This window comes from Pogoniulus pusillus, chromosome 20, assembly GCF_015220805.1.
Source record: "Pogoniulus pusillus isolate bPogPus1 chromosome 20, bPogPus1.pri, whole genome shotgun sequence".
Lineage (NCBI taxonomy): Eukaryota > Metazoa > Chordata > Aves > Piciformes > Lybiidae > Pogoniulus > Pogoniulus pusillus.
Window position 1 is genome coordinate 5963030 of NC_087283.1, and position 24472 is coordinate 5987501.

At 38.7% G+C, this 24472-nt stretch overlaps 1 protein-coding gene across 1 annotated transcript in view; it reads left to right on the plus strand.

The window, feature by feature from the left end:
* CDYL2 (chromodomain Y like 2) overlaps positions 1–24472 on the plus strand; it is a 58794-nt gene that overhangs the window by 22598 nt on the left and 11724 nt on the right. The window contains exons 2-4 of the mRNA XM_064159973.1: positions 8431–9025; positions 16806–17023; positions 23741–23913. Coding sequence (XP_064016043.1) covers positions 8431–9025; positions 16806–17023; positions 23741–23913 — 986 coding nt within the window. The remainder of the gene's footprint in view (positions 1–8430; positions 9026–16805; positions 17024–23740; positions 23914–24472) is intronic.

Consider the following 24472-nt stretch of genomic DNA (forward strand, 5'->3'; position numbering starts at 1 on the left):
GGTTTGGATAGAAAGCATGAAAAGGATAGATGATTTATCCTTCTGACACCTCCTTATCCCTCTCCAGCCATTAATATAACATGGTCAGGGTTCTTTGTTTCCTTCTCTGTTGTGTCTCAGTGATGGGAGAGGGATTACAGGATCACAAGATCACAGGATATTAGGGGTTGGAAGGGACCCAAGGATATCACCTAGTCCAACCCCCCTGCCAGAGCAGAACCACACAATCTAGCACAGATCACAGAGGAACACATCCAGACAGGCCTTGAAAGTCCTGGGCTGAAGTTGAATCTGAATGAAACCCCATGTGGTGGAGAAGAAGACTGAGTGAACTGTGCAACAGAACACTAGCACAAGCTAGAACTGAACGAGACAATGGAGAACAAACTGCAATTTAACATTAAGAAAACAGATATTGCTTTCCCAGTGATCTCAGGTGCAGCTTTAATGAAAATTAATCATTGCTTCCTGCATTCCTGGATCTCCTTTAATGTTGGTGAGAAGCACCTTTAGCTCTGATTGTGTTTTGGGGTTTTAGCTACTACTTACACCTTTCCACATCTGTTTGGAAAATGGTTTTAACAAATTCCAGGCAGTTGTACTGAAAGATCTGTGATGTGTTCACGTGTAGGTGTTTGCTTAGATGTCTCTTCAAACCCTGCTCCTGTTCTCATTAACTGCTCTTAAAAATAAAATTGAAGACCTCATGGTTTCCTGTCCCTGTAGGGATTCCTATTTTGATTTTACTTGCATCTAAATAAATTCAGAATAATTCTGTTGACCTGCAGTACTGTAAATGAAGCATAGACAGGATCAGGTCCTTCCTAGGTTGTACTGAACTCTTCTAATAAGTACACCCAATTCCCGTGCACACACTTTCAGCTGGTATAAAGCTGGAGAATCCCACTGAATTCAGCAGTGAAACACTTGAGGAAGTAGTCCTTTATAAAGCTGAGAGACGTACATGTGTACAAATCCCCCAGCTCGTTGCAGAGCTTAGCAAAATATTTTGTCTCCTTGAATTTAGATTTCTCACTCATCTTTTAGTCATCTGTGCTTGTCACAGAAATAGACTGCACAAGAAGAGTTCTGTTTAAAGCATGCTTCAGCCACAGCTGAATTCTCTCAGATGAGCGGCGTACACTAACTGTGTTTTTAAATCTCTCTTATAAGAGTAAATAGGAACAGCATTTATTTTGCACTTTGTTGGTCTACAAACAAGGAAAATATCTGTTGTTTCTAAATGTAAAGTGTGCACTATAACATACACACAAATCTAGCAGTATAGTAGGAATTACTGGCTGTATTTCAGTACTAGAATAAAAGTAAGTGTTCATCACCCACTTCAGATGTTCTAGAGAGCATTGAAACAGACTTGTTCTGAAATAAGCTCTGCCAGCAAGTTTGTAGAAGGTGTGTCCAGAACTGACTGCTTTTTGGTATAAAGCACATCAAGAATCTGGTATGCCCTGCTTCTTGCTTTCCTTCCCTTCAGAAATATGACCACTGAAGTACAATGGTGAACTAATGTATCGTACATAAGAAAACACAGATTTGGTAAATTAGATGTATGGTTGTGCTTTAAAATAAATAGAAACCCCTGTGTTTGAGTTGCCACAGGTTGTATGTGGTGATTCGTGTTTGCAAGTGAAAGGTGTTTGAACCTTTCCTGAAGGAGCAAACCTAACGAGGTCTCTTCCATGCATAACATTTCTTTTGTGAGGAAGGTGCACACTTGGACTGCAAAAGAAAAAGTCCTGCTCTGCCTCCATATAAAGAACATTGTCAAGACCACCTTAACCTACTGGTACAGAATATCTTTAATTTTTAAAGCACTTTCCAGGTACCTTTGAAAACTGTCTGCTTTCCAAAGTGAAAGTTTAAACACTTGTTACAAAACTTCAGAATGCACAGCTGTTTACTGTGCAACCTATCAACAATAATCTGGGGCAGGAACATGTTCTGTGTCATGAATGTGTCCCATATGAAAGGACTGAGAGGATGTGATTGCCTACAATGACAAGGACTGCATACACATGTTGACCAAGACATGCCTTCCTGAACCCTGTGTCATCTGTCAGCTTTCCTTTTCCAGTTCTTTACCAAGGGATGTTATCAGCCTGTACAAAGTCCTCTTCTTCCAGTGCAGGGTTCTTGTGCGTATTATTGTTCCCATTTGCTTTCAAAATCACAGTGATTGTGGCAGTTCCACCACAGGTAGTGTTCACGCACAGATACTTAAATATCCTGATAAAATAAAGTAATTTATATTACACCCTTTAATTAATAGTTGGAAAGCAAAATGGCTTTCACAGTCTGGGAGATATGAGCCAGGAGAAAGTCACCCTCAACAAAACAAGAGAAGACAAGGGCACAAGAATGGATTCTGTTCATAGAGTCAGCAACAGGGACAGATGGTGCAAAGAGGGAAACAGCCCTTGTGTGAAACTGGAGGTGTGGCACCAGGACAGTTTTCAGAAAAGCCAGGAAAGCACAACTGAGAGACCAAACAAGAATTTCAGTTCCAGTGAGACTGAATTTCAGAGAAAGGTGGGACTTCCAAGAAAAAAGGTGTAAGGGCAGTAGAGATATGAGTCTGCATGGGAGCTGTGGTTGGCCGGTTTCGTGCAAGCTGTCAGCCAGGGCTTCATTTAATCTATACTGGTAATGAAGGCAAAAGCTCCCTCTGCCAGAAGACCCTTTACACAAGGGGGAAATGATGTTTCTTGCATAAGTCCAAAGAGAGGCTTACCTTTCAGTTTCTTTAAACTACCTGAATGCCTGAGAAAGTAACTAGAAAGGTACTTGTGCAGGCAAAATGCTGGGTCCAGAAAAATCTTTTAGCAGTCATTTCTAATTGCCTCATCACTGTGTTGGAGGGGACACGCACCTAACACTGTGGTTTGCAACCATGTTTAATACTAGGCTGAGAGGCTTTTCTCTGTGAAAATGCAGCACTTTAGGGATTTCCCTAGCAAGTCTAACACCTCTTCTGATTCTAAGAAGATTGCAGAAAATTAAAAAATCCATATGCTTGAAAAGAGGAAAAAGGAGAGCTGAATAAAAAGCAGTGTCTTCTTGACATTAACAGGGTGTTCACTGAACTTCCTGGGAAGATGGCATTTGATGGTTTTGCCTGTGAGTAATTCAGATGAGAAATGGCATCCCTTTCATTTTTAGGACTATCTAGCCCTTTAGCTTTCATTTTGACCTTCCAGGTAACCACACAAATTTACTACTGAGGGGTTTTCATAACTGCTACATTGATTGATCTACTCTGTTTTTAAACTGTGGGTCACATTCTGAAGAAAGACTCAGCATCCATTCCACTGTTCTTTAATGTGAGCACTGAGTGCTTCAGAAGATATGGTGCCTTTTTATTTTTCATATACCTGTTCCAATTACCAGCTTCTGAGAAATTAAATAGAAGTGCAAGAGAAACACAAATAAGTTACAAATGCAAGCAAGCAAGAGATTTACAACTAATGAAATGCATCATTTTTTAAAGTGAAGGTAACCAAAGGAAGGAGGTTGAATCAGATGGCCTGCAACTCTTTCAGAAATCTTTCTGCCTTTCTTTCCCTGTCACTTTGTTCAGATACCATTCCAACACCTGGCAGCACAACGTGGAGCAAAGACCTCCAATGAATAACAAAAAACCCCACAGAAATCAGCCCACGTCCTGTAATTTATAGTAATGAAAAGCATTTTGGCTAGTGTATGTCAGCTGCTGTGTACAGTAGACTAAGAGAGATCACTTTAAATTGTTTACATAGATATGCATGGCAAGAAGAGGAGATGACATATTTTGTAAATCACTAAGTAGATAATGCAATCTTTCAAACCTTTCTGGAAGTTTGCTGATCTCGTAGCTTAAGGCTCTTTATTGACATGGGGGGTTGGACTCAATCTATGGAGGTTCCTGCCAACCCCTAACATCCTGTGATCCTGTGATACTTTTTACAGCTGCTGTGAATTGCAAGATTAGTGTCCTCTGGTCAGACATTATGGTTCTATCTGTAGAAATAATTCCATAGGAATTCCTGGTTTTTTTAACTCAGCCTAGAGATTTGTTGGTAAGTGGACAATAACATTGCACAGTTAAATGGGTGGGCTTGGCTCTGAATCTTCAGTGAGAGAAGATGAGTGTTGTACTCCACGTATATAAGCTCTTGACCACCAGATCACAACACTTTTTATGAAACTCTATGTTTGTATCATAATTTATTAGTATTTTCTTATTTCACATAAGGTTTAGAATGCAGTTGTGATTTTTTTTAACAAAAGCCTTTTATTTATGGCTTACATCCTACTTTGTGCATCTGCATATAGAGCTAGGTTTAAGAGTAGTTGGAAACTAAAAAGAGTGTTGCAATTACATTTGCACCAATGCCATGGTCTGTTTCTATTTGTTCTCTTTAAACTTAGATGGTGCCATATTGGCACCTCAGTTCATCCAGAATTAGCCAGAAGGGGCAAGAAGAGAGAGAGAATGGCAGTTCTAGTACTCTCATAACAATGGTACCCCTGCAACGACTGTTTGCAGTTATTTACTTTTCACTACATTTAACTACTTGGGTTTGCAAACTAAATGTAGTGAATCTAAGGATTTGGAAAACTGTCCCTACCAAGGTCACTTTGGGGAAGATGTTATTCAGTTCTCATGAACGACAGAACTTGGGGCGGGGAGGGGAATGGAGAACCAGAGAGGGAAGCCATGGATGTTGTCTGCATATTTTGTGTTTATGTTGCATTGTGCTCTAGTCAAGGAATGGAAGTATTATTTCTATTAGCCACTTGCTGTCGCAAAATTACTTCTCATTAAGAAAACTCATGAATTTTGTGTAACCTTACCCAAATGCAGAATGATTATTGCTTCATGTACTACCTGTTAAAACAAGTATGCATCATTAGAAAGATAAAATTGTGCTGTTTGTCATTACTTTGGACTGTGAATAGAAAGGAAATGGGACAAACAGTACCAGGTGTGGATAAAAACCTGGTATTTATTCCCATGCTGAAGCACTTCACTGCATGCAGTGAAGAACCACAGTGGTACTCCGAAGGGGATAAATACCAGTGAAGAACTTAAAGCTTCAGGAAGAAAAGGGACCATGTTGAGAGGTCAAGTACGTTCAGTGCAGCCCTCAGATGTATTCAGTAATGCACAATGAGGCAGTAATGAGGATGAGGTAAATATCTACTTAGACCTTTTATGCATCATTAGTCAAGCCAGTGGGTATGGTGGCTGAACCAAAAAAAACCCACTCAAGGAAAACAACTACTTTGGGATCAACCCATATTTTTTTCATTTTCTCCCCAGCAAAACAATAAACTGGAAAGAGGGTTGACCAGAAACAAAACATTTTGTTTTCAATTTATTTAGTTCCTCTTCATTTTCATTTTATTAGTTAAATGTGAAATGAAACACTGAGAGTTTTGTTCTGAAAATGCTGGGGTAAAATCCTTACTCTTTCCCAAATACATTTGCATTCTGATTTTTTTAACCATTTATTAAATGTGACTCTATTTCATAAATACTTTTATTCTGCCTTCATAATTTGTTGAACTGATTAATCACAATCTCCATTGCCAGTATTTTGTTTCTCAGGAACAAAGACAACTCATGTTTTCTCGTTTTATCCTCTTAATTGAAATGCATAATGTCTCATCACCAAAATAACTTGAGTGTTTTCCATATTAAAAAATGCTCTCCATGAAACCTCTTCCCTTCACTTTTTCTCCTTGTAGTAGAGCAACAAGGTGAGGTAGCAGTGCATGAGTGAAAATAGGCATGGCTGAGGAGGGTTTTAGGATGTGTTTCTGAAAGTATCAAGATATTTATTCATCTTTTCTGAGGTTCTTCCTTCATTGAGCAAGTAGGAGAATGGAACTGGTGTAATCCCTCAAAAGTAGAAGTGATTCTGAGGTAGCATCAACCTGACACAGCATCTGTGTTCTAGCCCAAACTCTTGGCTTCAAAAGGGAGGGTAATGCAGGTATTGTTTAGCTAGTGCAGATGGAGCAGCACTAAACCAAATTCTCTGCAGTAATGATAGCTGTGGTCTACTGACTTCAGCTGCAATTTAGTTTTTTCCCCAGGACATATATATATATGTTTTGCTCCTTGGTATAGTGAGCTGCAGTAATTAAAGTAACAAATCCACAGACAACCCACAGGCCACTACAGAGCTCCATGGTTTGATGTACAGTCTTTCTGACTAGTCCCAGAGAGGCGAGTGAGAAGTACTTTAAAACCAGAGATAATGTGGACAGCTGCTGTCTATAAAGTCAACAAAATCATAGCAAGTCTGTGAGTTTGACAACTGAAAGCCACACAGCCCAAGTAAGGACAACTGACAGATCAATTTTTTGTGAAGACTTTTCCCTCTTTTCAGAGAGATGATCTTAGACTTGCCTAGACTGAGCTTCAGCTGATAGTTTTGCCACACGGAGCAATCCTGAAGGGGACAGTGCTAAAATTCAGAGTAAAGCGGATGCTGTGCTTTGCTTCTGCACTGGTTCTGTGCAGATATTTGATAAGACAGAGCACAGCAATGAGCTGTTTGAGATGCTGGAGTTGAGTGCCCTGGAGATGGAGGAAAGCTGTCCACTATGACTCAGACACATATCTTAGCACAGTTCCCATGTAAATGAACTGAGATAGAAGTATAATGTTTAGTTGCTAATTACATTTAGATTCCTTTGGGGAACCACCAAAATTTCTATGAAAGCACAGTTCCAGCTACTGAACACACTGAATTAATCCATTGGTTTGCTCTAACAGGGGACCTAAAAAGAACAATTACTTACACTGCTGTGATTGCCCTTCTTCAAGGTTAAATTCTCCATACAGATTCCACCGTTGCTCTTCACATGAGATGATTTTTCTTTGAAGAGCAATGAAAGCTATTACATTAGCCATCCAGTTATTTATTTTTCTAAATTAACAGCAGTGCTTTTAGTTAATGATATTTTATTTTTCTTTAATGGAATCTTCATCCTTCATAAACCACATTTTTTAAAAATAATAATTGGAAAGTAAAACTTGAGAGAGACTTCTAAAGGTTTTGTCATCAGAGCCCAATTTTTCAGCAGTGACTTCTTACAGCAGATGTCTGTCTAACAAAACCAGTTTGTTCTAAGAACCCTCCATACCTATTCTAGTGCTGAACTCCTACTATCCTTACAACATTTTTCCTAATTGCTTCATGCAGATTTCCCTTGGTGCAATGTAAAGCCATGACTTGCTGTCCACTGCTTGTACTTGGGCTTTCATGTGAGCTCTCCCACTATTTGAGATCTTGCCAGTGCTGAGATAGCACTAAGATGTCTTCAGTTGTACAGCCCATTTCCCACAGCAGCATGATACTGTTAATTCACGTTCAGCTTGCAATCCCAATATAGTTCCTTATCCCCTGATGCAGAAATGTTCCTTAAACTGACCTTCTCTGGTGCAGGCTCATAGCATTTGTTACTTTACTGTAAGAATCCTGCCTTTTCATGCCTTTTACTTGTTTGTTTTGGGTGTTTTTTTTAAACACTTGATGCACTCAGAAATTTTGTGTTTACTCAAGTAGTGTTTTCAAAACAAAACCCCACTTTCAGAAGCTAGAAGTACCAAAGTGGGTGTTTGCTACTGCAAGTAAGATTTTTGGTGTAAAATACTGTAAGTTCTTCCAATCAGTTCTCTGTTCAATATAGTTTCAAGACACAAAGGGCTCTAGGGATGTAGTGCCTGTGTGGATTCAGGAGAATGATCACAAAGTGACAAAGCAAGAGATGCTTTATTTAGTTCTTTCAAACAAGAGGTAGCTGAGGGATGTAAGAGTAACAGTTTTATTTTACAACCAGATTGTTAAAGATATCATGCTTTCCATTCATGATCTTCAGGCTCTATTTGGTTTCTTCACATTGTGGCTACTGCAGATTCCCCAGATCATATCTGATCAGATGTTTCTGCCTCTCCCTAATGTTTTCAGAAGGGGAAATGTCCTTTCTGTCCAAACACCTCTGGGGCTACTGCATTTCCTTCCTGTATTGCCAGGTCTGATGAGAGGAGTTCTTTGTCAAACAGAAACATCTAACACAGGTTCCTAAGCGTCTTGTCAAGCAGCTTATACACACACACACCAAGCAGCAGTCAGCATGGCCTATGTAGGATCCAGTAGGAATATGGTCTTGGACTGGATCCTCTGAAGATAAGGTAGATTAAAATCTGTATATTTGCTACATTGTGGCTAGTCTGAGTAGGCTTTCCACGTCAGAGTCAGCTCCTATTTTAGGCACTGTATTTTTAGAAGAATCTTTTCAATGTCAAGGAGGCCTTCGTAGCTGTAAATGAAGATCATCTTTTTTCATGACCAAACTATTTTTGTTCCTAATACGATATTTCGGTTGTTTGTTGTTTTTTTTCTCTCTCTCTTTTAGGTAGAGAGGATTGTAGACAAAAGGAAGAACAAGAAGGGCAAATGGGAATACCTAATCAGGTGGAAAGGCTACGGGAGCAATGAAGACACTTGGGAACCTGAGCATCATCTACTCCATTGTGAGGAATTTATTGATGAGTTCAATGGACTACACGTTACTAGGGAAAAGCGCTCCAGGCATGGCAAACAAGCTGGCGCGCCAAAATTTTTACGGGAAAGCCGGGGGTCATCCCTTGAGAAAATGTCACATAGACCTTCTGAATCTGGGAAGTCTAAAGGGTCAACACACAAAAGGAAGAGAATTAATCCATCTCTTCAAAAACAGAAAAGAGGATACGCAGCAAAGCCAGGATCTGCTAATGACAGGGCTGCTAAAACTGTGACTTACCGAACTACTCCCAGCGGTTTACAGATCATGCCACTGAAAAAGCCACATAATGGTCTGCAGAATGGAGATGGCACTCATGAAAAAGATTCTAGACATTTTGGGAATGGCTCACAACAGCAAAATGTGGATATAAATGATCATGAAGGAGAACAAAATTTGCCCAGCGTGTTGGAAGTTAATAATGATTCACCTGTTGTGAATGGAATTGGTATGTGATTTAAACAACTACAGTCTGGGGCGGGGGGTGGCAGGGGTTAATTGCAGCGACTACAAACAGAGGCCAGTTGTGGAAAAGTCATTGTCATGCTGCAACAACCGATCTGGTGAGAAGCACATAAACCAGTTTTCACACTCTTTCCCCACACATTATACCATTTTTTTATCAGTTGGCTTCTCTCCTTCCGTTTCCCAAGGAGTGACAAGAAGCAGTGTGGGCTTTGTAACATGCCTTTGCAGTATAAAGTCCTTGTAGGGAAATGAAGACAAGGCATGGAGTGGGAATGACAACTGAGGTATGTATAAGACTGCAGCTTTGGTTTTGTCTAGCACCAAGTAACAAATCACTTCTCTGTTATGTGTGCTTAGATCCAATGGTCTAACATGATCAGGATTATTTTAGAAGCAGCATCTTGCTGAAGTACTCTGGTAAGTATGTCTGAGTAACACTCAGGTTCCTCAGTATTAAGGCTCATCACATTCAGGGGTACTCAGAACTGCCAAGCCATTGTCTCTGCCAGTGGCTGGATACATGGAAAGTCTCAAGACGTACGGTATGGAAAGGTACAAACAGCCTTAAAGTGAACAAGGAGAAACAGGAAAAAATTCTTTCTAATCTTTATAGTTACTGCCTGGCTTAGATCTCAGGGAATAAAGGCTTATGTTCTCTATAAATACAATTCAGCTTAAAGCAACTAAGTAGCTTCTCATCTCTCTGTGTCCAATTTTTTTTTCTTTTCTTCTCTCTTTTTTTTTTTTTTTTAATCCCACCAAAATGTAAAGCCTTGGTGGTGCTTTGTGACAAAAATTTCCAGGAGTTAACAACAGGATGTACATTTTATTTTGTCAAGTTTTAGGGTTTGGGGGGTTATTTAGTTGTTTGGGGTTTTTTTGACCTTTACTTTGATTGAATAAGCTCCTGTCGCTACAGGAAGGGATAAAGTGGAAGATGTCCTGTCAATCACCAAGCAGCTCCAGTCTTTTTAGCCTTCCTACCATGTGGAAGTCTTTCCAGTTTCCTGGTAGTTTTCAGTATTCTCTTGTGTCTTTGGTGTGTAGAGGGTTTTTTAATACCTTTTAAAAACAGCAGGAGCTGTTCCAAATGATTTCCTACTGCTTACTGATACAGTGGTGATACAACCTTTGGAGAATTATTTTTTCTGCTGTTAGACACTGTATAAAAGTTTTCATTGAGCTATACACAATTGCTCTTAGATTTTTTTTTTCTTGCTGGTTACAGTTAATTTAGAACCCAGCTATATGTATGATTCTTTTCATTATGCATTTAATCTGCTTTACTGTTGCCAGTTCATCTTTTTCTTATGACTCAGTGAAGCTCTTCAAAATCTTTCCTAGTTTTTACTCCATTTATTTTGTATTCCCTTCAAATTTCCCCCTCATACTTCTCTTCCCAGTTCATTAATACGTACATTAAATAAACTAATCCTTCTGCAGGTCCTTGGGGCAGCCTACTACTAATCATTTGACGTGCTGAAAAGTAACCATTTGTTCCAATTATTTATTTTTATTAGCCACTTTCTATAGCCCATGATAGCACTCATTTCCTTAACAGCTTCTTCTGAATTACCCTGCCAAAAAACTTCTCAAAAGTCAACATAAATTATGTCACCCTGATTTCCATTTTCCACCTTACTGGCAACCTAGCAAGTGCTGCCTGGCTTGGGAAGTGCAACTGACCTTGTCTAGTCTTACTGGTTACTTCTGGGATCTTTCAATCTAGACGTCAGATATCTTGTTAATGACTCTCAAACCAACAAAATGTGTGGTCAACTTGAAATACCTAAGTAACCCAGATGATGTGAGTGACACTTAAAACTGAGTGGGCAGACTTCTGTGTTTTGATGAGTTTGAGCTCGTAGAAGACTGCTTTAGAAGTTACCTGCTTCTTTAAAGAGACTTGCATATCTAATTACAGATAAGTACAAAGTTATTTTGCTTTGCTTTCTAAGGGTTTCTAATGACTTTTTTAAATTATTTGGTTTATGTTATTTGTTGGGGAAGTTCTGATACAAAGTGCATCTTTAAAATTCATTCCCGTATTTTAACATCTTTATTTTTGTAATGAAGACCTAAAGGGCCTTGAAGAACTGTAAGGTCAAGTGAGCCTTTCATTTGTCCCCACGAAACTAGTGAGTTGGCACCCACCACACCCTATTTGAGTAATGCCTGTAAGAGAGCTCTGTTTCACCAGATGCCATGTACACAGAGCTCCTGGCCTAACATGATATTCACAGCTCCTTTAAAACACTTCTTTATGATGTCTTTTTCATTCTCCAAATCCATCACTTCTGTTCCCTTTTCTCCCTTGTATTCTGCCCTCCCTGTACACAGAAGCAAGAGATCTTAAATCTCTACCTGGTTCTCATCTGAAAACCCCATACTCAGTAGCACTCCCAAGGTCAGAAATCCTTCCAGTCTTGCTTCATGATACTCAGCACATGCAGAGTGGAGAAAACTACAAAGAGAGAAGATGAGACTACCAAAGAAAGAGCATACTGAAAGTGAAGGGGGGTCTTGATAAAAATACTGGGGTTTTTTGTTAACACTGCCCCACAAGCTTGAGAGAAGTCACATTTCCTGCTACCAGATTTGAAATTCCAAATCAAAGAAACTTGCACTACTCTTAAGTAAGTCCAGCAATGCACTGAACTCCCTCAGCATTCACTCACACAGGCAAGTATCACAAACTCATTTTAATCAGGCTAAATGTCACACTAAAACTGCTCTGAAATTTTACAAATTACAAATGAAGAAAGTTTCAGAGAAAAATGTCCCTTTGTTGAATAACATCTTGGGTTTCAAAACTTTCTCCAAATCTGAGCCAAGGTCCCAGGGCTTTGTCCTTTGAGACCTGGAGCAATGTGGCAGTCTGCTTGGCAGGACTCCCACGTGTAGCTTGGAGGCAGCCAGCCATGCCAGAGGTTTCAGGCAGTCTGCCACAGAGCCTGGAAGTCAAAAGCCCAGCGTGCCCCATCAGCGCTCGCAGGGCTCCCAGGCACTGTGTGCACAACAAAGAGGGAGCCTGGAGGACCTGGGTTTGACTCCAGAAGCCGTGGCTCCTGGGCATCCCCATGCCCCATCCGACGAAGCAGATATTTCTGTCAGCTTTGAGATTGCCTCTGTGGAGCCCTAATGAATTCCATACAAATTTTACAGTGAACTGTAAAAGTGCATAGAAAATGCATATAGGAATTCTAAGGTTTTCTTGAGATGAAGAGCAGATTCAGAAAACTCAGAAATTCCCCACAATTTGGAAACCTAACTGCAGGGCCAGCTCTGCTGCCGGTGTTGGCCTGTGGCTGAAGACTCCTAAAACCCAGTAGATTTTAGTATGATAATAATATTTAACTGCCAGTGTATTGAACCAGGCAATATAACTAGTAATTTATAAACTACAACTAATCAACAAATACCTATTTTGTTTGTCTGTGCTATGCCAGTTCTGTTGAAACAAATGATAGCTATTTGAAAAACTAGTTTTTGATGAATCCTTGAATGGACTTCCACCAGTCTGTGGTTGGTTTGGTACATGTGTTTCCTGCTCAACCTATAGATACAACTCTCACCAATAAGCTGTTTACCCCAGAAAGGTGACTGTATGCACTTACAGATGTCTACACAAAATCATATGTGCACCCTAGTGGAGGCCCAAAACCTTGCTGAAGGTGGGGCAGACCTTTCTTACCAAAACTTGTCTTGCACCTTCTACGCATCCTGTCACAAGAAGAGTCAAGTCATCTTTACAGTTATTTAAGGGTCTGCAAACTGGAAAATTAAAAGCTCTGCAGGATAACATCCATAGATACTCCCAGGAGCTAACAATATCATTCTTTCTGGTGATGTTTGCTGTCTTCTGTTACAACATTTCTGTTTTCTCACCAGATGCTGTAATGGAGAGTGACTGTTTTGTCAAGCCCCTTGACATCACCAAAAGCCATTCTCTTAATTTCCTCTTTCCTTTTTCTACATCACTCTATTTCTGTACCATCTGCTGAAGAATTTTTGCTTGTCATGTATCACAAACCACTGTTTTTCTCCATTACAAAAGTCTTTGTAGTCTAATGGTGCCCTTAATATAAATACTTAGTCACTGCTTCCTCTTGGCTTTTTAGCTTGTTCTGGTTTATTTATTTTGGAGCGATACTGGCAGTAAAGGACAACCAAATATGCTTGCCTTCTCAGTTTGGATAAAACCTCGTGGCTTTTAGATATCTTACAGATGCTTCCTTAGCTGGAGAACTCTGAAATTGTCGGCAGATTATCAACAGAACACTGCATTTAAGTATGTACAGTATTAACCATTACCCACAAGAAAGACAGAAAGAAGATAGAGAAAAGCTATTGGGAAGACTGAGGAATGCAGAACTGTTGTTCAGTAAATCCCACAACAGCAGAACTAGGGACCACTCACTGAAGCAGAGAAAACATCAGATAAAAGCACAGATGAAAGAAAATTCTCCTCTGTGTAGTGGCTACACAAGTTCTCAGCCATACCACAGGAAGCTGACAGCATCAACAGGCTTGAAAGATTAGAGAAATACATTAAAAGATCCATGAGCAAATATTGACAGAAACAGGATGGATGAATACTCTCAAATTCCTATACAACACTTTGGGGTGATACTAGGGGAGGGGACTGCAGAAAGTGGCCAAGCTTGCATTTTCTCCCTCAGTAGCATCCTTCCCTACCATTCTGGGAGCAGGACTACTAGATGCACCAGCAGTCTGGGAGTATCTAGAGTGCCCTTTTAAAACAGAGAAAAGTCTTCTAAATAATCACTGTGCTGTTGGGTATTCTACAAGTTTTACTGATTATTAAAAACAAGGTCATAACTAAATTCCCATTACAGGAAGGAATATTTTCTCTTGTTCTGTCTTCTGTTGGTATTTAGACTGAGTGTCAAATAATCACTGCTAAACTGGTGAAGCACACCTAGAGATACATACCGCTTCCTAGGTTAATTTGTGACATCCTTCCTTTCTTTCACATGTAGTAGAGATTGCTTTGAGGTTGTCTCTTTTTCCCTGTGTCACAGCCATTTTTCATCTTGCCACGTTAAGGGGCTGTTGCCTTGTGTGCATTAAGTGGTGCTAACTATTAACCCTCGTGCAGAGACACTCTGGGTGCTTTAATGACTCAGGAGCAAACCCTCAGTAGGTCCATCAAATCCTTGCAACAGACTTGCTAAATGGATGTGAGAGTACATGAGTATCATCTTTAGATTTTGCTCATTATGATCTCCAGTTTATCAGATCAAACAGGATTGCAGGGATGCACTGTGTACACTGAAACAACAATTTATGCACTGTATGTTGTTCTGTTAATCGCCTGTTCTTGGAAATGAAACATTTCCATCTGTGTTTCTCTCCTATTTAACTCAGATTGTTCTTTCTCTTGGTTAAATTTCTGTCCACTGGTGTGCAGTTAAAAAATTGTCACAAAATGTTTAGTTCCTTACAGCATATATTTAATCTACTAACTGAATACATTGCTCAAAGAAGAATACAACAAAAAATCAGAATTATTATTGGCAGGGTGTTTGCTGAGTTGGATTAACTGTGTGAATTCATCTACTATTATCTTACCAGGTGTATTCAAAACAATGTGGCATAAGCTTCAACACTAGACAGCTAATCAGTGCAGTTATTCTGACACATCTTCTACTCACTGTTCATTTGTGCCTCTGATTCTGTAAGTTCCTTACACTCTTTTTAGAGAGATTAAGTGCTTCACATTTTAGTTTATTGCTGGGTCAACCAACACAGTACCTGTGTTGCTATATAAAAATGCAATATTTAGAAGTCTGCCTCAGTCAAATAATAAATTTTAGTATATTACTCTCAATTATATTAATTTTCCATTAGTAAATTCACATGTTGATTTTTGTTTGTAGAATATATATCAAAACATAAACAGCAGCAAAACCTTATGAAAAAGCAGAAGCAGACTGTAAGAAATCCTTCATCATTTTAAAATGGTTTTCTCCTCAAGAAAAAATTCCAAATTCTGCTGGCTACAAATGAACTTTTTTCCTGAATTGGTGATGCAAAGTAATTTCTCAGTGTTTGCCCTGCACCAGCTGAATCTTCCATTCCATATGAAACAGGAGTTGCTTTAGACGGTATCTCTTAATTTAACAATGAAAAGAAGTTTTTGACTGAGTGCAGTGGCAGGCTAACAACCATGTATTTCTGTGTGCAGGTACATATGTATGCATGTGCTTACATTACATCATGAGGCCAAGTGACGCACCAGCTCAGTACTGTTGGGCACTGTATATAGTTTAATCCCCCATCCTGCAATGTATATACAGGCATCTCACACACTGAACAACCCCACAGGCCATTGCCGAGTGAGAGGTATCAAACAGACCAGTTACCTACATAAACAGTACATTGAAATATAGCTAATCCAAAAGTAGGAGAAGTGAGTTTGGCTTAGAGTGTAATCTGCTCTGAATTCACCATTCAGTTCTGTTCCAACAGCCTTTTTAACTGGGCAGTGGTCATCTAAACTATAAAATTTAAATCTGTGATCTAATATTCATGTCATCTGCCATTTAAAAATTCCAGTCTATTTGATACCAGAAGCTGGGACAGACCAGCTTTGGCAGGAGTAAAGAACAGAACAAACAAAGGTGTTTTCATACAGCTCTTTCATAGCCTTTCTTAAATATGGCATATTGTGGGCTCATGTCTATTTCAACAAAAACAGATTTGGAAACTCTGTCATTGAACAGAGTGACTTCAATCTCTGTTCCTCAGTAACCTGCCTCTGCTTAGCTTTTAATGGCAGGTGTGTGAAACATCTGTAATTAGAAAAGGAATATTACATAAAAATCTCATCAAGCTATTTTCAGCATTCAGGCTCAGTGTTGTTACCAATCCTAACATTGCCTATCGCAGAGAAACTGCAAACATAAGCAAAGTAATAGTTTACAGTTCATGCACAGTCTAAGTCAGAATAAACTGTCTTTTAAAACAGAGAAGGAACTTGTTATAGTTCCCCTTTTTTTGCTACTGCTAGATACCTTCCAAAATGGCATAAGTAGTAATATTTCCCATGTGCAGTCCAATGTTAATACTGTACCTATTAGTCAGAAGTCAGTAATTGTTGTTACTGTCAAATGTAAGGAGCGGACACTTGGGATCAGAGCAAAGAGGGTGGCTCATGGCTACTTCTAATGCTAACCACAAAGATACATAGAAGAGAATGCCAGTTGTGTCATCTTAGCAACAGCTCTCCTAACTTAGTCTCACACAGAGATGCAACAAGTGTGTGCTCAGATTGTCATTGGAAACCAGTAATGGCATTTTGGTCACCATAAAAGGAAGAAAATGTAACTTTGAAAGATGAGATTTGGACTAAACCTGTCATGTCATTTTTCCAAAGCTGCATTAGAGTCTGCCTATGAATCCAGGGATCTCTCCAAAATCATATGAAAGACTGATACAATTGCTTTCATCTTCAAAGCATAACTGAATCCCATTAAGAGGACCGGTTCTACATGCTACAGTTCATTGGATCTAGAGGTTGTCTGATCAGAGAACAAAACGTACTGCAGGTTGGAATATAGAATAATGAGAATGGCTCAAGGCCACGTTTGACTAGCCTGGCACATTTTTGATTTATCAACTTCATCAGGTAGCGGCTATTGTAAATACTGAGCTGTGTTAAGCTAAAAGAAAGTGTCACACCAGTTCTTTGAAGGTATAGACATAATTACGCTTTGGTTCTTTCCACCTGAAAGGTTCATCTCTGGCAAATGGAAGCTTGAATCTCCACAGCACTGTGAAAAGGAAACTAGATGGGGAGAAAGATTATGTCTTCGATAAGAGACTAAGATACAGCGTGCGTCAAAACGAAAGCAATTGCCGGTTCAGGGACATTGTAGTCCGGAAAGAAGACGGTTTCACACATATTTTGCTGTCCAGTCAGACTTCAGATAACAATGCATTGACCCCAGAGGTAAGCATGTAGCCATAAAAGCCAGAGAAAGCCATCCCAGTGTGTGGGTTATCTTGGAAACACTGCGCTTGCACTGGATTTTATGTATTTTTTACCCAGTTTATTATCTCAGGTTAAAAAAATGGAGTTCAGATGTATTCAGGGTTTTTTTTCACACTTATGATTCCTAACAAGAAGAATGCAATGGAAACTAATTTTTTTATTTACATGTCTGAAGATAAAAATTAGAAGTAAAGAAAGGAATGGCAGAATCAGTATTTCCACTGTGGAGTTGGGTGAAGCAAGTTTTCTCATGTTGAAGTTAGCGATACTTACTATCTGTAGGAGAAATCTGGCCTCTTTCATTTAATTAATTGAAAGAGTGCTCCAAAAGTTTGGAGCTATATCCTGAGACAGCAACTCTAGAAATATATCTTGATCCCTAATGGCTTTTTTCTCTGAATCACTTCATGAAACCTTATTTATGAAATCTTAAGCAATTAGGGGCACTATTCTCAGCCAAATTCCATAAACGCATACAACTTTTACATGGTAATGAATTCTCTTCTTCAAAACATTATACAGTTAAGCTCAGACTTGGACTTGTAGCTTGTACTACTCCACTACACATATGGGTCACTGGAAGGGCTTTTCCTTCCATTCCCTGTGATCCCAGCATAGTGGGTAGTGATGCCCTGGTGCACCTTGGCCATTTCAGAACAAAAGGTATATCAGTAAATGCCTGCATCAAGATGCATGCCCTAGAGAGCAGAGAACACACCTGAGCCTTGTTCCACATGGGCAGTAATGGCCTGATGGAAAGGGGTTATCATAAATCAGAGTGGAAACAACAGGAGGTGCCTGCCAGCACCAGTTTTGCCTGTCTGAGCATTCTGCAGGCAGAATTCCTCCACAAGCTGCCCACAGCCTGGCAGATCTCTGGTTTCTGCCCTCCAGACACACCAGTGCAGCTCTGTCTTACACAGTAACTTCAAGATCAGAGCAGATGAAATATTGGTTTGAGCAGTATCTGAGGGAAAAGTTGATTGTAGCTTGAGAAGTGACTATTCAGTAAGAAACTGGGTAACTTTGAAATGATTTAACATGAGCTTCAGGCAAAAGCACTGGCAGGTATGATGGGCCCTAAATTCAACTCCTCATCCCAAATACACACCCTACACAGAGACATAAGACATGAAATGATACTAAGTAATTAAAACTAATGGTACAGGCATTTATCACTCCGAGATTCAAAGCTATGTAGTATTTAACATACTATCTTAGTAATTAGAACACCAAACACCTGCTTTTAATGCTAATTTCTTAAAATGCATTAGATCCATCATTCCACCTATGTATTAATTACCACTAATTGACACTGCAGGTAATTTGAATGAAGAGCTAAAGGGCCTGAAAAAGCATGAAATCAAGGACTCACTATGTTCAGGCTGAACAGACATATCTTTACATTGCTGGCTGTGCTGTTCCACATGAGCAGTGTTCAAATGCCCTAACTAGTGAATTAATTCAGGCTCTTCAGGTCTGCCAAACCCATCTGCCTCATTCTTTGAAAAATTTTAATATGCTGGGAGCCCACCTCTGTGGAAGAATAAATGATAAGCACATAATAGTCCTCTTCTTGCATCACTGGCATAGACTATTTCCAGAACTTTTATTGAAGATCACTCAAAACCCAGGAAATACATTTTAGAAAACTACATTACTGACCAGGATCTGAATGGTCAAGAATTAATCAAGGTAATGAGTTCTCCACGTTGAGATTATCTGTTTAAAACTCACCCAGGCTGAGAGCAATTGAAAGCTCTTGCCCTCTGAACACTGCTTCCTGGCAAATGTGAAACAACTTCTTTGGCCTCAGTCCAGGCTGCAGGCTGTGATTATTCGCACCACAAAATCTAGGACCTCCAATATTGGCAATTCCACATCCTTCTGGCAATTACAGCAAAAAGCCAAGGGACTGAAAAGAAGAACATGCTGAATGTTTTGTCCCTGCAGTTTGTCACCCACAGGCCTAGGTGAGACAAACTGGTGGAGTATTTTTTGGGACATTGACAACATTTTCAGTTTTGACACCTTTTATCACCAGTGAATAGAAACACAAACACAACGTTCCTACAAAACTTAAGAGAATGTGCTTCATTTTGCCAAAAGAAACATTAACTTCAGCCTTTATTAGCCATTTAGTAAATTGTGTTTGCCAAAGAGTAAATGATTAATTTACCTAGAGCAGGTCTGCTTGGTGTGGTTGAAACAGTGGTCTGGTGATTCTTGGCCATCTATGTCAGATAAAAAAAACTTGTGCTCTGCTCACAGTCATTACCAAATTAAGCTTAGACAAAATCACTTTCACCCATAAACAGACCTGATTCCCTTTGTGCTTTAGCTTAATCTTCAGATGAAATTTAACAGTTTGGTTTGACCATTGGCCTCTGCTCTTTATGCCAGTTTAATTAAAATAACAAGAAACTTACTTATATTAAAAAAAAAAAACACAAACAACAACAACAAAAATACAAAAGAAAAAGCTTTGAGAAGTCTACCTAAATCTTTATCCCATGTTCGTGGTAACCTCATCACACCTGTGGGTTTGTGCAGGTAATTTTAGCATGAAATGTGCTGATGCTCCTTCCAGCAGCATTTAAACTGAAGTTTACTCGGAGCCACTTTAGTAATTGAAGGTCTTCTGCAGAAGTGTTCATTCAGGGCACTATAGAAATTCTTTCTGATGTTTTACAAGACCTTATAAAACTTCCAAGCCAGTGCTATGAGGCAGCATGACTTGTTTTTATTTCAGTGGCTCGGGCTTGCTACTTTTAAAATTCATTTTTTAAATAGCTATGTAAAATATTTTATCATTATAAATTCCATGAGGACATTTTCTCTCATGAGTCTTTGGCTGCTTCTGAAGTTCTTTCTCCAGTGATGATGTTGCTGTTTTAACTCAGCACATTTCAAGGATCCACATTCTGTTTCAAACTTAAGATGAAATGGATCCATCCACTGCTTTTAGTATACACTATTAATAGAGCCAGGAATTAATATTCCCCTGAATCAAAAGCAAAACATACCCTAATGTAGTGCTTCCACTGAATATTGATAGAACAAGGACACTTCTTATACAAAACAATCAGGTTTCAGACTTGTGACCATGAAAATTACAGGGTTTGAAGTTCTACCAGGTGCATTTGAGAGCACAGATTTGCCTTCATTTTCTTACTTAAAACTTTTCCTGACTTAAAAAAAAAAGCAGCTATGGGTTTACTGTTATTTGTATTTTTGCTGTCATGCAAAGACAAACTGGCTTTTGGGCCAGCATTTCTGCCTGACGCCAGCCTCACATGTTCCTAAGTCCTTCATTTGTCAAATAGAAAGGACCTGGAATCCATTTGCATAAAGAGTTAAGTAACAAAAAGTCTATTTATGTAGAAAGGTACAAGTGGGGAAGAGATTCTAAGAACAACTAAATGGCTTTAAAATTTTGTTTTACTGTAATATTTACAGAATATTTAACGTTAAGAATATCAACAGTGAGTGCTTAGAGAGTCAGAGAAGTTAACCTTTTAAACCAGTATTTCTGTTTAGGTGAACAAGAGACTTCTGTTCAAGATACTTGGTGTAATTGCAGTGATAAATTCCCAGCTCTCTGATCTCCCCAGAATGTAAGCAGTATTGAAAGCAAAGGGCACCAAGTGACTTTTAAAATTTCCTACCTCCATTATATGTTACAGTAACCCCTTAGGAGTTCAGTGAAGTTTTTTAACACTTTATTTGGCAATGTAAAGTGTCCCATTAAAAAAACTAACCAGCTTGTTTTCTTGACAGCATTAAAGGGGAAAAAAAGCAAAATTGAGAAAGTGACAATTTTATTATATATTTGGGGATCAATAAAAGAGGAAGTGAAGTGTTAGGCCTCATCTGAATGTATAAGTTGATAATCATAAACTAAATAACTGGCCCTTATTGTTTTGTAAATACTTCCTCAGAATTTTTATTCAAAAGCATCCAAATAGAAATCCTGTCCCCAAAACTGAAAATTAAGTAGAAGGCTACTAAAAAGCTAATTAATAAAAAGCACAGAACTGGAGACTATTGCTATGCAGCCCTGCAAATAATGATGTTAGGTCTAGTCCACTAGAGAAGGTAAAATTTGATTAGACAAATACCACAGCTATAGCAAAACGAAGGAGAATTAAGGACTGTGGAAGAGAGAAGAACTTGGAATCTGACAAATGATGTAAGACATATAGTAGCTCTGTTCTCTTTTTGCAAACCGAATTTGCTACCACATTAAATGTGTGCTTGAAACAAGAGAGCAGTTCTGAACTAAAATGATATTTACAGTACTGCAGTTCAGTACACAGTCCTGCAGCCCTACAGACAAGCCATCATTTGGTTTGCTCTAGCAAGGCTTTGCTTCAGCAAAGGAATCGTGGCATACCACCAGGGAGTGAGAATTGACTTTGCTGGCATCAGTGTATTCCAGTGAGCCTCCTTGCATCTTTTGATGATAAAGTTAATGACAAACTCACAGATATTTTATAAGAAATACATCTGGAGCTTGAAAAAACAGATACATTCTGGCTTCTGGGCTTCTCTTGCTACAAGGCAGTGGAACCGTGGAACTGTATTTCCACTTCTGCTCAAAAATACTATCCAGAATACTGCCAAAACCTTCCCTTTTTCAGCTATATCTAAAAAACCACTTCCCAATAATGGACCTTTAATATCAGCCTCTTCAAAACACTGCAAAAACAGTGACAACAGAATATTGTTTTTTCCTACAAGTAGCATGACCTCAGCAAATGTTTGGAGCACTTTTAGATGTTAGCATGCTTAGAGGTAGCTTTAAACATCCAAATCAATGATGGGCAAGATGAAAAAGAGACAGGTTTGTGATTATGATGATGTGTTTGAAGGCGTAGCATCAAAGAGATGGTACATACAAAAATGCCACTAGAAGAATGGGAATGGCAAAGAAAGTTGCTGAATGGAGTGTCCTGTGGTGGCATCATATTTAAAGCAGCACTCCATGTGCTGCTGTTCTCAAGTATTAGTCATACAACCTCCCTAAGAGCAGGTTTTAAGAATGTCTAAAAAACAAGGATGATAACCTGGCATTCACATGGACCTAGGAAAATTAAAATATGTATCTTTTAGTTTTAAAAGTTTCTTTGTAACTCTGAATAGAGGTGTTAGGGTGTTTACTCCTTTGTTTCCCTGGTTTTACGAGCTTAAGGCTGAGACAGCCTCTGACATTAAACAGTACTTGTAAAATCACTTGATAGCATTTTTATACCTGCATGGGAATTTCAGATACACTTCCAAAATTCTGCTGCTCTTAATTACTTCCAGCCAGTGTCACACACAAGCATTCTGAAGTGCACTTGTAAAAGTGAAGCATCTAAAAGTTCACCACCTGCTTTCTCATGCTCCGCTCTCAGCATCCAGTAGACATAATTTTTATGCACGCAGGTATGGAAAGCAGGCAGGTGAAGCTGCACTGTGTGGTTTGAATGTACAAGTTCAAGTTCAGTCTCACAAACCACAGGATTTCTAATAAAAGGCTACCTAGAATGGTATAAACAAAACTTCTGTGTTTAGGAACATTTCTTTAACAAGGCACTTCAGAGATCTAAAGAATTTTTGGAAGCAGCAAGCAGTGAACAATAATAATCAGAAGCTAAAACTCTTGAGTTTCTCTCACATGGAAACCACATTTAATCCACCAAACACATTTTCCCATTTACACTAACAGCAAATCTTTCAGTACAAAAGAGAAATAACTGACTCATCAGGACCATGCATATAGGAAACACTTTGACCCATGGGTACATTTAAGCATAGGAGTTGTCAGACTGGATGAAATCATGGCCTTTGAAGCAAGGAGCAAATCACTAATTAAAAGAAGGGAATTTAAAATTACTGAAATCAATTACAGCTTACAAACTACACTGAACTGTGACCACACAAGAAGTTACCCATCAGAAGGTTATGAAATGATATTTCCTTTTGAAAATCATTAGAAAAACAATTCTGCTCAGATGAAATGACATTTTCTTACAGCTCAATTCTGTACAGATTTTTATTAAGTTTGATTTATGATGCAATTAATAGCTTGATCCAGTTGTAAATCAGAGTGTAAAAATGTCTCTCTTTCAAATGGCTTTTTCGGTCTAACTTCTGTAGACTTTAACAACACCACTGACCACAGAAAAGTGAATAATGTATTTGTCATGTTGATGTATATGATGTCCTTTTCTCCTGCCTTGCTCTGGTTCAAGTCATATAAACCAAAATAGCTGAAAAACCAAGAACTGGGGTTTATAGATTTTGCTGAGAGCCTGTTGTAATAACCATGTTCCTGAGGGTACAGTGACGTACATTGAATATACACAATGAAAATAATCCCATGATATTGGACATTATTAAATTGCAAACAAATAGCATAAGCTAGCTAGAATTTCCCTTAGCATAATCAAGGAACAGCCAAGTTCTAAAATCTCTTTGAATCAGGAAGCATCTACAAAGCACTTCCAAATACAAAACTCTCAGTGTTATCATTCTAAGTATATTCAAATTATTTTAATATATACAATTGATGTAAGTATTAATAGTGCCCAAACTGTAAGTCTCTCAAAATCAGTAAGGTTTGTAAAACTAGGGAAATGATATTGCAACGGCATGCATGTCGAATTGTTTACTTTTCTTTATCCACAGATCATGAAGGAAGTTCGGAGAGCATTGTGCAATGCATCAGCTGATGACAGTAAACTCTTACTTCTCAGCGCAGTGGGAAGTGTATTCTGTAGTGGCCTAGATTACTCATATTTAATTGGCAGGTTATCCAATGACAGAAGAAAGGAAAGCACTAGGATTGCAGAAGCTATAAGGTGACCCAAGCTTACCTATGATCTCTAAATTATGAAATGCAGTGTGTGATTATAAAGATATTTATCAGGTCCAAAAATGTTGTATATTTAAATGTTGATTGCATTCTAATTATAGTCCTACAAATTTGTTTCGTTAAGAAGAACCTTGGACCTTTCCTTATTAGAAGAGAAAGCACATTTATTCTAGTGCTAATATCCAGAGGGATTTTTTTTTCACTCCATTTCTGTATTTAATATTTCAAATCATTCCTCCAAATTCAAATACAACTTTGTTGTTGCTTTTTCCAAATTAGCTGTTGCTTCATGTTCTAAAGCAGTTCCTGGAAGGCAGATACTTCACTTGTTTTAATGTTCATTGTTTTAATGACTTTCAGTACCAATGGGAATCCGTGGCTTACTCATTCTGTTGAAAAAACAATCTGCCACTGTATTTCAGAACCTTATTAGAAGGGTCTCCACTCTTTTTCTTACACTTAAATTAATTCATATACATGTAAATGTAGTTTTATTTTCGTAACTAAAATGTGACTTCCCTTATATATAATCACATTATCTTAAT